Genomic DNA, 18278 nt, shown 5'->3' with positions numbered 1-18278 from the left:
ATTCATAAGGTTTATAGATTATATGCTTTTAAAGTTTAAATTAATTTATACTTTTTAACTGTAAAGCCACTTACAATTATTCCATATCTTTCAAACAGGTACCAAGTACTTGCTTTTGCAACGGATGCAGATAAAAGACAGGAGACTGAACAACAAAAACTTGGTTCTGGAAAAAGACTAGTTGTAAGGCCCTTTTTTAATATATAAAATTTTCAGTAATGTCATATCTAACCACAGACGTTTGTTCAGAATAAGAATTCCTGGGGAGAAAATAAAAAAGTATGTATTTTAGCAATTTCTCTTTTCTATGCTGTGATTGTATCAATGTTCAAAGAATTTCGTTAGCTCTTATTAACAATGGAAATCACACCTGGCCATGGTCATACTATATCAGGTTATAGGTTGCACCACTAGAAGTATGGATCTCCAGATAGGGTCACTTTTAACTGAACTGATTATAAACTGACATAATGAAAAGAGAAAAATAAAAAAAGTCCCCTTTAATAGGCAAAAAATATTGCTATTAGTAGGCATGTGACCATACATTTAAGTAAAAAATAAAAATTTACAGCCCATACAGGTAAAGTTAGCTCAAAGATAAAGGTGGAAGCTTGATAACTTGAAAAATAATTTAAGAAAAATGGTAAATGATAAATTTTCAGTTTAATGAAAGTTAGAGGATGGATGATGATTGTGAACTCTTCTTTATCCTGAGAACCTCCATAGACTGGAATGTCAAAAATAGAAGGAACTGAAAGTTACGATAGAAACAGCAAAGTGAATCTGAATGAAGAAACTAAATGAAGAAATAATGTGGAATTTAGAATACTAAGGGAATAAGAATATCAGAGAAGACTGATTCTCTGTATTAGGATACAGAAGTTAAGGGAGATGGTAGAAAGGAATGCTAACTTGAAAAGAATCAAGAATGAGGTGAGACCACTTTTTCTCGGTGGTAGTAAAAGGTGAAAGAGCACAGCATACACAAACATGACATAATATTGCACAGATTTTGGAGACACCATAGTAGTGTTTAAAGCATAGCTTTTGGAGTCAGATAGTGAGAGCTATACTAATTACTTATTTTTGAGCAAGCTTGACCAAGTTTGTTAACCTTGCTGTCTCAAGTTTTCTCATTTGCAAAATGGTGATAATGCCTATTTTACAGTGCTGCCATTAGCAATAGATATAAGGCCTTTAGCAAAATGTCTGGATGATGAAGATGACAAATATAATGGTGATCAAATTTTCTTTGACCTCCTCCTGAATAGTAGTTTTCTTCCATTTGTCCCTTATATTCTGCACTCCAGCCACCTGGGGCTTCTCATTCATTGTTCCATATATTCCATGGCTTTTCTTGATTCTAGCTTCTGCATATGGTTTTTCTTCTCTAGAATATCCTTCACTCATTTATTTGCAGGTACTACTCTGCTTTACACTGAGGATGTACTGAAGACAATTACAGTCGAATGATTTTCCCATTCCCCATTAATTAATGATCAGAGTAAGAAATAGCAGTAAAACTTCTTTTCATTACACCACAGTTACTTGGCAGGACTGTGATGCCATTGAACATTATTAAATCTATTGCAGAGAAACAGAATTTATCCAGTATAATGTTTTTAATAAGATAGTTGTGGGAAGGCAGTTAATAGCTGCCTTTGTTATTCAGAGCTACCTTTTTAACTATTTGTTGATTTCTAACTTAATTCAATTGTGGCCAGAGAAATACTTTGTGTGACTTGAATTTTGTTAAATTTATTGAGATGTGTCTTTTGGACTAGAACATGGTCTGTCCTGGTAAATCTTCAGTGTGCACCTGAAAAGAATGTTCATTTTTTTGTTGTTCTTGGGTGCAGTGTTCTATACATGTCAATTAGGTTAAGTTGGATGATAGTGTTGTTCAAATCTTCTATATCTTTATTAGTTTTTTTTACTAATTCCAGTCAGTTATTGAGAAAGGAATATTGAAATCTCTGACTATAATTGTGGATTGTCTGTTTCTCATTGCAATTTTTTGTTTTTTTCCTTCATGTATTTTGAAATTGTGTTATTAGATACATAAACATCTAAGATTTTGCTTCATTATCAACATACATCCTTTTTAATATGAAATAACCCTCTTTATCCTTTTTCTCTGGTAATAGTCTTTGCTCTGAAACCTACTTAATCTGTTAGTTACATAGTCATTTTACTTTTAGCCAATTTGTGTCTTTGTACTTACAGTGCATTCTTTATATATAGCATACATTTCAGTTTTGCTTTATTGTCCAATAAGGTATGCTCTGCCTTCTATTTGGCATGTGACTTAATATGGGAAGGTTTGAATCTGCCATCTGGCCATTTGATTTCTGTTTGTCCTGTCTGTTGTTTTCTTTTCCCTGTCTTTCTGCTTTCTTTTGGAGTTATTCAGTATTTTTTTATGATTCCATATTATCTTTCTTGATTTATTAGATATAACTCTTTATTATTTTAGTAGTTGCTACCTGTCTTTAACTTATCATAGTCTACTCTCCAATGATACCATTCAGTTTCACATGCAGTATAAGAACCATGTTCTGCTTCTCACCTTCCAGCCTTTGTGCTGTTGTCATATATTTTAATTTTATACACATGATAGACTTCACATTATATTATTGTTTTGTTTAAATACTATCTTTTAATGAGATAAAAATTATAAGAAAAATACATATTTACCCATGTAGTTACCACTTCTGGTGCTCTTCATTAAATTGTGTACTCCGTATTTTCATCTAGTGTCATTTGCTTTCTTTGTGAAGGACTTACTTTCACATTTCTTTCCGTATGGGTCCATTGGTGATGAATTCTGTGTTTTTGTATGTCTATAAAAGTATTTTTGCCTTGTGTTTGAAAAATCTTCGGGGATAAAATTTTAGTTTGACAGATTCTCCCCCCAGTACTTCAAGTTGAATGATTTTCCCATTCCCCATTAATTAATGATTTAAGTACTTTAAGAATGCGTCACTGTTTTCTGGCATTGTTTCTCATGAGAAATCTGCTTTCATCCTTATTTTTGTTCCTTTGTACAGACTTCTTTTTCTGACTGTTCTTCATATTTTCTCTTATCACTTGTTTTGAGCAATTAGATTATGATGGGATTTGTGTACTTTTTCTTTGGTGTTTGGGATTTGTTGAGTTCTTTGCATCTGTAAATTTATAGTTTTCATGAAAATTAGAAAAATTTTGGTTATTCTTCAAATATTTTTTCTGCCCTGCATCTTTCTCCTTTGAGGCACTCCAATTACATTCACATTTAGGCTACTTGAAGTTGTTACCAGATCACAGATTTTCTTTTCATTTAAAAAAAATTCTGTCTTCTGTTTCATTTTGGATAATTTCTACTGCTATGTTTTCAAGGTTGCTAATCTTTTTTCCCTCATTGTCTAATCTGGTATTGATTCCCATTTGCTACAGTCTGTACCTCTACAAGTTTTATTTGGGTGTTTTTTATATCTCCCATGTCTCTAGTTAACTTTTTGAAGATATATAGTTATAATAATTGTTTTAATGTCCATGTTTTCTAATTCTAATATCCATATCAGTTTTGAGTCAGTTTGATTTGATTGATTTGTCTCCTCTTTTTGGAGCATATTTTCCTGTTTCTTTGCATGCCTGGTGATTTTTTATTGGATGCCAGATACAGCCAACTCTACTTTGGTGGGTGCTAGATACTTCTGTATTCCTATAATTGTTCTTTTAGAAGAATAATTTTTATACAATATTGTACTAGTTTCAGGTGTACAACATAGTGATTTGATATTTATGTACATTACAAAATTGTCACCACAATAAGCCTAGTTACTATCTGTCACCAAACAAAGTTGTTACAATATTATTGACTATATTCCCTATGTTGTGCATTACATCACCATGTCTTATTTATCTATAACTGGAAGGTGTATCTCTTAATCCCCTTCACCTATTTGATCCTTCTCTCCATCCTCCTCCCCTCTGACAACCATTAGTTTTGTTCTCTCTATCTATGAGTCTGTTTCTGTTTTGTTCTGTTTGTTTTGTGTTTTAGATTCCACATGTAAGTGAAATCATATGGTATTTGTCTTTTATAACTTTTCTTGAGCTTAGGCCTGGGATACAGTCAAATTACTTCACAACGGCTTGATCCTTTGGGGTCATGCTTTTAAGTCTTGTTAGGTGGGACAAGATCAGTGCTCATTTCTGGGGCTACTTACTCCCCACTCCTGAGACAAGACCTTTCTAAGTTCTCTGGCCAGCTCTCTTTGAATTATGAGGTGTTCGTGCCTGACTGGCAAGCGCAGGCAGTATTCCAGGCCCTGAGTGAATGCTGGGCACTGTTTCCTCTAATCCTTTTGGGTGGTTCTTTCCCTGGCCTTGGGTAGTTCCCTTACATGAATGTACTGATAAGTATACCGCTGAATATTTGAGAGTATTCTTTAGAGATTTCAGAGTTCTGTTCCCCTGTTCCCTCTTCTCTTTGACATGCTCTCTTGTGAACAGTCGCTGCCTTGGTTTTTCTGAATGCTCAACATCCATCTCTGTAACTCTGGGAGTCTCCTGGGCTTCATCTGGGTTCCCTCTGAGTTCCTCCTCCCTGTGCCATGGCCGGAAAACTCTCTAATGGCTGGAGCAATCATACCACTCATCTCATTTGTTTTCTGTCTTTAAGGGATTACTGTCCTTTGTTGTCTGCCATCAGTGCCTTGCAGACTGTTGTTTCGTATGTTTTGTCCATGTTATGATTGTTTCAGGCAGGATGGTAAATGCTTCCTTTTACTCCATCTGGGTAGACAGCAGAACAAATTTTAAATTATTATTCTTATTAAACCTCTTATTTTTTGATACTCAGTAATTTAGAATGTGGCTATTTCCCTAAGGGAAAGTCACAGAATGGCACTCAGTACCTAGTGAACTGAAGGTGTTTAGTAATTAGATCCCATTTTGTGGCCTCAGAAAGATTTGTCCACTCTAAGTGACTTGCCATCTCTCAAGGCCATGGCACATTCGGGCTGCATTAGACACTGATAGATAATACTAGAGGCTAGCCTATTAAAATGTAATGAGAAATGTAATTGCCATGAGACTGATATTTTTCATTTGTATCCAGTGGAATCTTTTCATATAGGTAAGCTGCACTTGAGCTGAACAGTAATTGGATGATTTCTTGGTGTTGAATTCTAAACCAGATTAAGATAATCTGCATCCACCTGTTCTCACTGTGTTGTCTCCTTCTTCCAGATTGTTCTTACATACACACAGATGATATTTGCCCCTCTAATCAACCCTATTTGGATTCCTTACCATCTTCAGATATTTTAATACCTAAAACAGATAGATTAATACCTAAATCATGTCTTGATTCAAAGAAAAGAAATTCTGTCTCTTTAATGTGACTTTTCATATCTTCTTTGATCCAGTGTTTGTTGATTGCAGCCTAACTTTGAGGGCATTCTTGTTTTCTCTTTGTCTAGATAATTTTGTGCAGCCATGTCACTGTCATTGCCATATACAATATATGCATGGGTCAGCCAGTGTTTTTCAAAATAGTATGTCTTTGCTTTTTTGTGTTTTCTTGATTTAAAAATATGAATTAACTGGGGGCTGAATTCTGAAACTCTTCTTTTACATGTCTATTTTACATTTATTCCTTTATTATTTTAAGAAGCATTTTTTGAACATTGATCATTTACATGTATTCTTTAGTGTCTTTCATCAATGTTTTATAGTTTCCATTGTACAGATTTTTCACCTCCTTGGTTAAATTTTTTTCTTTTTATTAAAGTACCAGATACACTCTTATGAAGGTTTCACAAGAAAAACAATGTGTTTACTACATTCACCCTTATTCTCGAGTCCCCCCCAATACCTCATTGCAGTCACTGTCCATCAGTATAGTAAGATTCCACAGAGTCCCTACTTGTCTTTTCTGTGCTACACTGTCTTCCCTGTGACCCCCCACACACCATGCACTAATAATGATACCCCACAATCCCCTACTCCCTCCCTCCCCACCCAGCCTCCCCTTTGGTAACCTCTTGGAGTTTGAGTCTGCTGCTATATACTCTCCTTGGTTAAGTTTATATGATTATTTTTGAACCACTAAATAGCTAATACCAGCTGTTAAAAGATGGGACAAATCCTACTATAAGTCTATAAAATGTCAGAAATATGGTTATAGCAAAAAAAATGTGGACATTAGACAATATGTCTGTTTTGTTGTAAAGCGATTTTTTAATTGTATTGATATGAAAGTGATTAGATTGTTCAGCTTTTAGAAGCTAAATTGACCTAAGATTTTCCTCTGAAGGTGGATTGGACTCTAAATATTGGAGAGCAAGCCCTTGATATCTGTATCGTCTCTTTCAATCAGTCAGCGTCTTCTGTTTTTATTCTTGGTGAGAGAAACTTTTTTTGCCTTAAGGATAACGGACAAATTCGATTCATGAAGAAACTTGATTGTAGCCCAAGTTGTTTTCTCCCATATTGCTCAGGTGAGTAGAAGGATTTTCTTTTATCTTTTTCATATGTCATATAAACTATTTTATATACATCAGAAAAAGCCAGACTCTCACACATATATTTTAAGCATCTAGGAAAATAGTTTTATGCTAAACATGTAATGGAAATTTTAACTTTTAAAGTTTGAAAGGAAATTTGATATAAATCACACTTTTATTTTTTTCAGTCATTTTACTCTGTACAAAATGACTTATAGAATTGGCCTCATTATACATTAATGCTTTCCAAAATGTGGTTGCTCAGGATGCTTCCAACAGAACATCAGACTCTTTTATAAGCAGAATGGAGTGTAGTAATATCTAAGAATAACTTATCTGTAGTGAATGCCTAGTCAATCATTATCTTAAATGTGTTAAATATTAATATGCATGTTTTCTAGATGACATGCAAAAATGTTGGCCACTATCTAGTTATAGTTTCCAAGTCTGTAAAATGAATTTTTTTTTTCTTTTTGATTTTGGTAGTATGAAGTTGAAGAATAATGTTTGTTACTTAAAATTTTTATGCATTAACATCAAAATACTAGAATTAGTTTATATTGCGAATCCCCTAAAAAGGATGTAATGTACTGTTGCAAATGACCATTTCCTAATTCTTATTTTCCTCTTTTTCTATCGTCAACCAACAGTTTCTGAAGGAACAATAAATACTTTAATTGGAAACCATAATAACATGTTGCATATTTATCAGGATGTGACACTGAAGTGGGCCACTCAACTTCCCCACATTCCTGTAGCAGTAAGAGTGGGCTGTTTACAGTAAGTGATTTAACACAGCTTTTTCCTAGAGGATCTTCTTCAAGGAATTCTCTAGAAGTTTTACAAAACATTGGCAAGTGGTTTTACTAAAAAATGGCAAGTGATATTGTAGTGTGAATATTAACAATGGAAATAACTTCAAATATAACTTTTATTGGAAAAGAAGGATATAAAAAAGCTTTAATGAGAACCATTAATCATTTGTATTTAGGATCTTTAGCAAGATATGCTTTGTAAATTAAAGATTTCAAGAAAATGGTGTACCTGATAGATTATTTTCTTTAAAATAGAAAAGGATTTCTAGAAGCATATGATGTGTCCATTTAGAGATCACTTATTGTTAGACTGAGAATATTGTACTTCAAAACTTGTTTCAGACCTTATGTCAAGCAGAGTTGCTAATAGTTATGTGTTTAAGACAGTTTAGATTTTAAACAGGGCCACTTTGCATTTGAAATGAAAGCCAAAATCTGTATTGTAACATTAAATTTACAAAATTTGTTAAAAATGAGAGAAGCCAGACATCTAAGTTTGTAATGTTTCTAGGTCATCAGTATAGAAGGCAAGATCCTGACAAATATTTTAGCATTTCAGATTATGTTTGGGAATCGAAATTCTCAGTAAATATACAGAAACAAAGCTCTCTGTAAAGCTTTATAGATTGCAAGACCTGTTCAGTTTTGCTTATTTAGATAATTTTAGTGAACATTTCAAAACCACGTATAGAATTCTTCAATGACACCAATAGTGGCTGATCAGTATGACTAATTTCTCCAAATTAAGAGGCCAAATGTGTGATATTGTTGAAGCTAAATGAAGGGCATTCATATTTGTATTAATGGTTAAAGCCTGAACATTGGAGAAATGGAAGCTCTGTCTTGAAATCATGCAATATTTTAAAAAGAAGTTGCTTTGTCATGTTTTATGAGGAAATACTATCATGCAAATAACTGGTATGCACTTAACACAATTTATAGGTACTTTGTATCTGAAGAAAAGTAAAAAATTTTGAGATTGGCTTTTGCAATGTCCACCAGATGGCCTTTTAAGTCCAACCAAACACTCATACTCACCAGACATTTTATATCAGATTTACTTAGAAGGATTTAGACCAGGAAATACATCTTGCCAGGAGAGCAACATCAAGTATTTCTTTTCTGGGAGAGTAATTCTTGCAGCAGTCCGTATGTCCATCCAAGAGCTGTTCTCTTTGAACCCCAAAGTGACAGTTCAGGTGCAAGAAGACAGATCTACGCTAGCGGGTACAGCCCATCTTGGCGTATAGTCTCCATGCCCCTCAAGAGTGCAAATCTTTAAATACTAAAAAGTCATTGTGGTTTTCATGTATATGTGGGGCATAGGAAAGTGCTGGATAGAAAGATCTTTTTGAGACATTTAATTGGAATCCTTATTTTATACATTTATTATTTATAAGAGATGTGCCTATTTCAAGAGTCTCTATACTTTGAGAAGCTCAAAAATATGGCTTCTCAGCAGATATTTATGGTTAATTTATAGTCTCTGGTCCACGTTGCAACTTTCAAGTCAAGGGTTCAGTAGTGACTGAAAAATACTACCAATAAAAAACCAAATTTCCATTTAGTGTGCATCAAAGTGCTTATATTCAGAGTAGCCTGTCACAGCTAAACTTAGGTGATTGTGAGTGTAACTTCCTATTTCTCATAGGTTTTTCAAGATCATTATAAACAATTAAATGCAAATAATAATGATTTCTAGAGTTAGTATACATAGCAGTAACTTCTAATAATTCATTGGAAGACCTTTCTTATTTTTATATATGTTGACAAAGTGTACGATTAGGCTGCTTGAAAGAATTTCACTGTAATTTTAATTAGTATTTTAAAAGTGATTATTGCTGATATATTTATGCATATTTATGTGAAATAATTTCACTCCTTTTTATTACCTTTAGGGTTAAATGTTTTTGGTAGAAGCTTTCTTGGCTGACTGTGTTTATTTGTAAAGGAAATTGCTCCTATTTTAATATGTTTCTTTTCAGTGAATCTGAAAAACTGGATTTGGATCAAACTGAGGCAATTATATTAATAACAGCATTTTGCTCAGAAACTAAGATGCTTTATTTCCTTCTACTCCCACCTACTTGGCAGACCTAGTCCTCGCTACCTTGTTTATCATAAACCAATTCTAAATCTGTCTGTGCTTCCTTTTTTTCTTTTCCAGGTTAAAAGGCATTCTTGATTAGATAGAGTTCTTTTAGGTTAATTATTTCAGTTTTTGTCGTTTAGACCATGGGAATGTGAAATAAGTTTCCAGTTTCCAGAGGCAGAAGAGCTTGAATGTGACAGTGTTCTTTAAAGTCTTAGCTGTTAATGTTTTCCTCTCATTGCACGAAATAGCTGTGGCAGCCTGGTGGAGTATCTTACCTCTGGTATGGTCAGTGTCGCAGATGGTAAATAAAGACCACAATTCATCAGTAACATTATTCTTCCTAGGGATACGAAGTATACCTAAAAGTGGAAGTCTATTTGAATGAATATTCAAAGTGACGAGAACCTTCCCAAATTTAGCTGGCAGTTTAAAATCCTTTGTGTTTTAAAATCCTGTTGCAGCTCATTTTTAGTGCAAACAGTTTGGTCTAGTACTTCGGTGTTTTTGTTCCTAGGCTATATCCACTGTAGTAACTTACTAGAGCTGATAGTATTAAAATTTTTTTCTTTAGCCTTAATTGATACCTTATTCTTGACCAGAATGTTTCCCCAATTTCTTTTCTGGATTTTCAAATTTTTTCTTTCTTTGAGTACTAACTCAAGTCACATAAATAAGCCTTCCCTTCCTACCCTGCTCTCCTTCTCTGTATTTCTATAGTATTCTGAATTTCTATAAATAATATTTATTCTATGTTGCTGATTGTTGTTTGATTTTCCTGATTCCCCAACTTGGTCACATACTCCTTTAATGTAGGGACCTTTTCTACTTTTTGGGTATCACACCAAATAATTAGCCAGAAAGCTGAACATATGTTATGAACCTGGTTAAATATAAGAAAGTCATTGTGGTTTGTATGTGTCAGGGGAAGTGGGGGCTAGACAGACCTTAATAGGAGCTTCTATTTGGAAAACCTTTTTAAAATAAGAAACAATTGAGACTCATAGACGAAAGATATTATTTCTTTAAAAATAAATTTATTAGAAGAGTTTTTAAAATTTCAAAGTGACTTTTTTTTAAGTTTCACTTTTTCTGATTGTCATTTTTTTTATTTTTGTGCTTTGTAGAAAGAAGATACATACACTTTTTGCTATGTTACATTTTTAAGAAGTTCCTTTGTGGCTTAATATTCCACATAAAATTTGTAATTATTCCTGGAATTAGGGTATACTATAAATTTTGATTTACAGAGCTTCTGCATTCTTACTGCTATTTTCCTCTATTAATCTTGTAGCTCAGGAGTGGAATGTTAGTCTTTCACTGATATATTTTTCTGTCAAATTTTTGTTCAATATCTGATCATTTTTGGTTTATATATATATATTCTAGTTCTATCTATCAGCTTTGTTTATGATAGTTACTTTGTTTTTGGTGAGTTTAAATAATTTATCACTATAAAATGACCTTTTTTTCATAATGTTTCTTCGCTTTGTTTTGTTTGCTTTGAGTTCATTTTATTATTGGTTAGTTATTTGTGCTTTTTTAGCCTGTAACTTTATTTTGGATGTGTCTCTTGTAAACAGAATTTGGTTGGATTTTTCAGCCTATTTTTAAGACCCTTGGTCTTCAATTAATCCATTTACAGTTCTAATTGATATATTTGGTCATTTTTTATCTCATTTGGTAGTCTGTATTTTTTGTTACTATTTCCCTTGGTTTCCATCTCTTGTTATGTGAGTTGGGGTTTCTTCGTACTTGGATTCTCCCATGTATTGGGTGGTGCACACATGTACATATCTTTTCTGTTTGTGTTTACTTTGTAGTTTTGCCATAATTCAAAAATGAAATGAATCTTTCTCCCTGTGATAGACAAGGTGTTTAATACAGTTTTTCTCTTTCTCCTTTACTATTTTCCCACTCCTTCCATAACTACCACACCCAGACATGGGTGTATACATCTGCTTATTCTCATACCCATTTACCGCTGTACACTCATATATACCTTCTTACTGCTCTTTGCTACAGTAGCCTAAGGTTTTAGCTGTAAATTATTCTTCTTAAACTATTTTAATGCTTTTTTAAAGTATGTTTTAAAAGTTGTATTCACTTTTTATCTAGAACTATTGTAATATTTGAGTTTTTTTCTGTATCTATTGAAGATTGAGAATATTTTATTATCATTAGTTACAACTTTTTGACTTACTAATTTTGCTTCATATTTCAGTAGGTTGACTTAATGTTCCCAGGAATGTTATAAGTGCTACACTGTATGGTAAAGATATATTGCCACATTTTCCCCTCAAACTATTGATGTTCGCTTCTTAATTTTTTAAAACAACTTTTGTGGAAAAGTATAACCTTGTGATTTTTGTAAAAAGTATAGAACTGCACTGTTTAAAATTCAAGCATTATGTAAAGGTGCAAGGAAACAACAAAAAAAAAGCTAATAACTTTTCCATCAAAGTTACCTCAATCTTACCATCCATAATTAACATTTGTTAGTACCTGTTAAACATCAAGCTTGATATTTTTGTCTACGCATCTGCAAATTTAGGGATAGAATAAATTTATAAATCAGAATCATAGGTTTTTTAAGTATAACTTTATTGTAACAAAAAAGAAATAGATGAAATGGAGGGAATAAATGAATTTTATATAAATCCTTATTCACAAATGTATATTTTAGATTCTAAAAGAACTCTCTAAACAAGAATAATAAAAAGTAAAAGGTTGGTATTTTTAATTTTTTTAAAGCTGCCTTTCAACTTTTGGCAGTGTCCATTGACTCCGTTACAAAAGATAAGGAAAGCAGCATATTTATACTTTCTTCTTCCTCTCTTCTTGCCAAGTTCTGGTATTGTTATCTTATTTATTTTGTCAAAATTTAAAACATCTACATACATTTTAGTAACCACAATTTTCACAGTCTTTTCATCCTGTCCATATGTCTACATGGACTCAAAGCTAACCACCACTTTTTTTTTTTTTTTTACTATTCCTGAATTATCTTGATTCAGTTTTTGGTTAGTTGAATTTAATCATCCAGTAGTTTTTAAGGAAAGTCTGTAAGGCTTCTTGCATCTTGAGATTGTTTATTGCTTTTATACTTGAAGGTTCCCTCAGAAGTTTGGGCGTTCCACTTAGTGTTGACAGTTGGCATGGAGAAGTCTGAGCCTGGCTTACATTTAAAAAAAAAACTTCTTACCAAAGGAATTACATTTTCTGCTTTACTAGTTTAGCTTTTCTAATCAATATAATTATTATAAATAGATCTACATTGTCTTCCATATCTAGCATCTCCTTACTAATTATTTATATATGCATTTTTCTATTTTGTGTAATTTTTTTCCCTGTCTCTACCATGTTCTTGAGTTTGTTTTTACCTTGTTCTGTTTTTTTCTTGTTATTGTTTCTAATGTGACTTTTATCCCTATAGCTTTGTCCGAGCTTTTCAAACAAAAAGTATGTTTTCTTTGATTTCCTTGATACAGTGGTAACTGTTTGATTTTTTTCTTCTGTTTCCTTAGGAAGTTCTTGCTATGGATATTTTCTGTCTTTTGATTATGTTCTTATTTATCTCATCTCTACTTCTTTTACTTTATTAGTAATTTCTACACATAGGTCCTCTGTTAATTACTTTGCAATTATCACTCATTTTAAAAATGGTGATAGCAATTTGCTGAAGAATCATATGAGAAGTGATGGGAGAGAGTAATGAGCTCGGACCACCTAAGTCTTTTCACCTTCTCACTGTGTTTATTTTGTTCTTTGCCCTGGGGTCCCGTCTCCCTCAGTTTCCAGGATTTAAGAGGTTGATGAGGCTAACAGAAGTCCCCAACCATCCCCAGGCACAGGCCTCGGTGCTGAGAATCACTGGCTGTTGCTTGTCTTTGTTGGTTAGGAAGCTGACTGATTGATAAATCACCTTTTGCTTCCACTGTTGTTTTCTGATTTTGCATCTCCTGCATACCACCTATACTCTTAAATTTCATTGTGCTAGTCTGAGACCTAACTGTTTTCTGTTTGAGGTCTGAGGAGCATGTGTCAGCTCTTAGCATCTTATTTCTTATTGTGGGCCATAACTTAAAATGTTTGGTGCTGCAAAGTTGGTTGATGGTGATTGTAGTCATTTCCTTGTTCTATTGCCCTATCTTTGATGGGGCACATGGTTGTTATTGTCATACTTTCTGCTCTTTTGGTGAGTTCTTTTTCATTGGAGTATAGTTGATGTACAATCTTATATTGGTTTCAAGAATACAATACAGTGGTTCAACAGTTATACATATTATTGAGTCCTCACCCCAACTAGTACAATTATATCTGTCAACATAGGAAGATATTACAGAGCCATTGACTGTACTCTCCATGCTGCACTTCCATCCCTGTGACCAACTTATATTATGATTGAGATTTTGTGCTTTACTCTCCTCACCCTCTGCACCTACCCACTGCAGCCCCTCCCACATGGTAACCACCAGTCACTTCTCAGTGTCTGTGAGTCTACTGCTGTTTTGTTCATTTTATTTTCTTTTGTTTTTAGATTCCATAGTAAGTGAAATCATATGGCATCTGTCTTTCTCTGCCTGGCTTATTTCACTGAGCATAATACCCTCCAGGTCAATCCACCTTGTTGCAAATAGCAGGATTTCTTTCTTTTGTATGGCTGAGTAATATTTCATAGTATACGTGTCCCACATCTTCTTTATTTACTTATTGATGGATACTTAGATTGCTTACATATCTTGGTTATTGTAAATAATATGGCAATAAACATAAGTGTGCATCTATCTTTCTGAGTCAGGGCTTTAATTTTCTTTGGGTAAATTCCTAGAAGTGGAGTTATGTAGTCTGTTTTGGCGAGTTTTAAGGAGTTTTGCTGTGCTGTCTTTGACTGGGAGTCATTTATCAGTCGCTGTTTATTGTTGCCAGGGAGAGAATTACGGACAACTTGATTTTTATTCTCTTGTAGATAACTAGTTCTTTATGTCTGATTGCTTATAGGATGTCTCATTTTCTCTGGAAATGCCCCATTTGCCATTATATATTTGTGTGATATTGTTTTCTTAAATTTATTTAGGAATGTAGTGAATTTAATCTGTTTAAACTGTTTGATTTAAGCTGAAGAAAGCTTCCTTATGTTAAATCTTTGATTATTTTTTCAGTTCTGTTTGATATAGTCCACCCTTCAGGGAAACTAATACCTTTTGGTTTGGCTATTCATTTTCTGTTTCTCATATCTGCTATCTTCTTTCTCATTATTTTCATTTCTTTGTCGTTTTTTCCCGTTTTCTGGGACAGTGTCTGAATTTTGTGTTCTAAATCACTGGTTTGAGCTTTCAAGGCATTAGTTTTGCTCTTCTCTGTGTCTACCACTGGAATCTTTCATCTACTGAGGTGATATCTTTTTCCTGCCACATGCCTCCCACCTTCTGCATCTTGGTATTATTAATAGTGTAGTACATGGCAGGCTACAATTTCCATGATGCTCTTTTACAGGTATGTCTTGCTTTGAAACATGTTTATAGTGTTTATTGTGGGACTCTTGCTCTGAGCAAATAATGTGCTACTATTAATTTCTGCCCTTGGCTAGTTGCTTTACGCAATTTATTACTTTGTATGGGTGTAGACAGATTGTGCAGAGGGGCCAGGGGCAGTGGTAAAGGTAGGAAAGTTTAGGTGGGTAGGGTCAGAATATGTTGCTTCCACCATAGGTTAGATTTGAGTAGTAAAAGATGTTTGCATAGTTTTATGGTTCATGTAGAGCCTGGGTTCTGACTAGACTGAGGCAGAGATTGGGATAGGGGAAGAAGAAAGAAACATCTTCCTACTCTTGTTCAGGTGGCCTCTATAAAGTAAAGATGGGGCGTGGCATGTGCTAAAGCTGCATTTTGGCTTCATCTACCTGATAGTTATTTTAAATTTCTTCTAGGTTCTAGATTCACAATTTATGAGGGCTGTTTTCCTCTCTTTCCTCCCCACTTCTCCCTTTTTCCAGGGATTTTTGTGCCTATCTTTGTCTCTTTTCAGTCCCTGCATGACTATTTTAGTTAGTTGATTGCATTAGAGGTTGCACTGAGAGCTGTTGCTGTGTTTAATCGAACATTTCAGAAGAGCTCTAGGCTCCTATTATTAAATTGGAGAGAAAAACCTAGGTGGGAATTGGATTGGAAATAGTACTGAATTTAGAGATTTTTTTGGAGAAACTGGGTTTTCCAGTTCTAACTACCTTTTAATTTCTAAAAATTCTGTTCAAACTGGAGATTGATCAGTATAGTGTTTTTTTTTTCTTTTGAAAGAAATTTAAAAATAATATGTCAATCTTTTTAGAAAGATATGGTTCTTGAATATTGGCTGAGCCCTTGATTTTACACAGAAAATATTACTGTCTTTGGTAATTGGATATCCCACTGTCTTCCCTGCCCAGTTAATATTTGATCTTATTTTGTGCACTGTTCATTATAGCTAAATTCTAGTTCAATGAAAGAATTTGCATACCTTCATGAAATTTGACATAGTGGGTTTTCACATTAATATGATTGTTTTCCTAACTTTCCTTTCTCCCCACCATAATGTAGTATTTATACTCCTTTGGTGATTTTTAGAAATTGTACTTTTGGTTGTAACTGATGTTTTTGGCATTGTAATTAAATTAAGTTGAATTTAGCTCACATTACTGTGTTTAAAATTGCTGAATTTCAGTGTTTCTACCATTACTTTTTCCTGAGAAGTCCATCTCCTTTCCCCATTTTTATTTTTGTATTTTTTGTCTTTTCATTCTATTTGGGAAGTAAAAAATACATTTTTTTCTGTATTAATAGTGATAAATCAGTTTTAAAGAAATCCACTATAACTTAAGTGGTATAAAATTATAATTGAGTTTTTAACTAGAAATGTTAAATAGGGTGAGAGAACTGCTACCAGAGAAGGTGGGCTTCAGTTTGGGGCCTGCTGGGCCTGCTAATGCAACACAATAAGTTATGACTTAACATAAGAAGTTGTGGGAGAAGGAAGAACAGAATTTTTCATACTTGGTATTTTTTTTCTTTCTCTTATTGTCAGTACCTCAGTAACCATGATATGGACTAATTGTTTATGTCAACTTTTGAAACAGTTTTGGGGTAAAATGAATTGCATTCATTGTTTGATTGTCATCAGTACTTGCATGCATCTATTTCTACTGTGTGAGGTCAAGGTCTTTAATGAGATGATCTCTAGATTTTATACTGATTGGATTATATATTGACTGAATAAGAATTGTGGCTTGTAATGTTCTTATAACCATGTGTCTAAGCCATGGTTGGCATATGGCCTATCATTTGGTATGCTACTTTTATAAATGGCACTATCCCTATTTTGAGAAGTGTTTTATTCAAATGGAAAAAACTTGCAGTAATCTTATAAATAAATTAAAAAGCTGTATCTTTACTGTTATTTGTCAGTTGGGTTATAACCCTCAGGAAAATTCTCCTTATGAAAGTTAGAAATCTGCTTGGTTTCATGTTTTTGTTCTTATTTTGTTTTTTAAATGTAATAATGTAAAACACAGCATCCTCTATTCTCATGAAAAGTTTAATAGTAATTACAGTTCCAGATTGTTTGACTTGTTGCATTCCATAGTAAATCTGTTTAATTTGCCTGCCAGAGTTTTTAGAAACACTGTATAGCCAAGGATAAGGGGTTGTGCTTAGAATACTAGTTGGGTTTTACTTCTCTGTTTTGTAAATTAAATGTTTTAATGGTAGAATTTTTCTTATTACCATGTATTTCTACTGAAAAATTTCTTTAGACCCGCTGTCATTGAGACTGTGAACTTCTGTAAAACTGAAGCTCTCAATCTCAAAGAAAATAGTATATATGGAAAAGTGCCTTGTGTTTTTGGGTCTGATTCTCTATCCCATAACGGACATGGGAGTTAATTTGATAGTGGATATGGTGGTGGGGGTCAGTTCAAAGAGTTGTAGACAACAGGACAGTATTTTGCTTTTCCTTGGTTATGGTGGGTTTTACCTTTTATTAAGTACATACGTCCTTGAGATAATTTGTGTCAGATTGGTGACTTGCTTTAGTCTTTCTTGGGAATACATAAAGTTTTATGTCTGTCCTCATTTCAAATACTCTGGTTTCAAAGGTAGAATGGGTTTTTTTTTAGAAATTAATTTTTTATCTCTATTTCCAAGAGGAAATGGTTACTTTTTATAACTTGCTTGTTAGAGAATATAAAAATGAAACCAGGCAATTTTTGGGTAACTTTAGGTTTATATGCTGCTAAGAACTTTGGAACTTTGGATGGACTTAGATCCTTTACTCAGTTAACCAGTATATGGCCTGTAATTCAGAACTAACTTTGGAGTGCAAGTCTAGGTTATTGCCAGAATAAAAAACAAGTGTTTGTAAATGTGTGAATCTTACTGAATGAACTAATGTTGGATGACTTAAAATGAGAAAAAATTGTTGTCTAAAAGAAAATGCAAGAAATACAGCAATATTTATTACCTGCTATATACACAGGCATCATTGGCTCGTTAGGATCGTAAGTTTTAAAAAGAACTACCTTAGTAGTTACTCAAAACTTTTGAAATATTTAATGTATCATATTTAATAGTTTAGAAACTTTCACTAACTCACTACATCTTTAAGAAACAAATTTGGGAGAGTGATGGTGCATTTTTTTCATGTTAAAAGAACAGAATATTAATAAAAATTATTAAAAATGAGGTTGAAAAATGCAGCCAATAATCATGTCATCATTTACGTTCCCTTTGTAACCTCCACTTGAAACTTATAAGCCATACCTCACTTGGTAAAAATAGGGCTTTAACTCTCAATAATCTGACTTCTGTGATCTACAGAATCTGCTACTGAACAGATAGGAGCCTT

The 18278-nt window shown here is 33.4% G+C and overlaps 1 protein-coding gene across 6 annotated transcripts in view; it reads left to right on the top strand.

Annotated features, from left to right (window-relative positions):
- BBS9 (Bardet-Biedl syndrome 9) overlaps positions 1 to 18278 on the top strand; it is a 479017-nt gene that overhangs the window by 146084 nt on the left and 314655 nt on the right. For all 6 annotated transcript variants that reach the window (XM_073238618.1, XM_073238620.1, XM_036990555.2 and 3 more), the window contains 3 exons: positions 99 to 183; positions 6305 to 6488; positions 7145 to 7274. In XM_073238618.1, the coding sequence (XP_073094719.1) occupies positions 99 to 183; positions 6305 to 6488; positions 7145 to 7274 (399 nt within the window). The remainder of the gene's footprint in view (positions 1 to 98; positions 184 to 6304; positions 6489 to 7144; positions 7275 to 18278) is intronic.

The sequence above is a fragment of the Manis javanica genome, chromosome 6 (genome assembly GCF_040802235.1).
Source record: "Manis javanica isolate MJ-LG chromosome 6, MJ_LKY, whole genome shotgun sequence".
In the NCBI taxonomy this organism is placed as follows: domain Eukaryota; kingdom Metazoa; phylum Chordata; class Mammalia; order Pholidota; family Manidae; genus Manis; species Manis javanica.
This window is presented reverse-complemented; position numbering and strand designations above follow the sequence as displayed.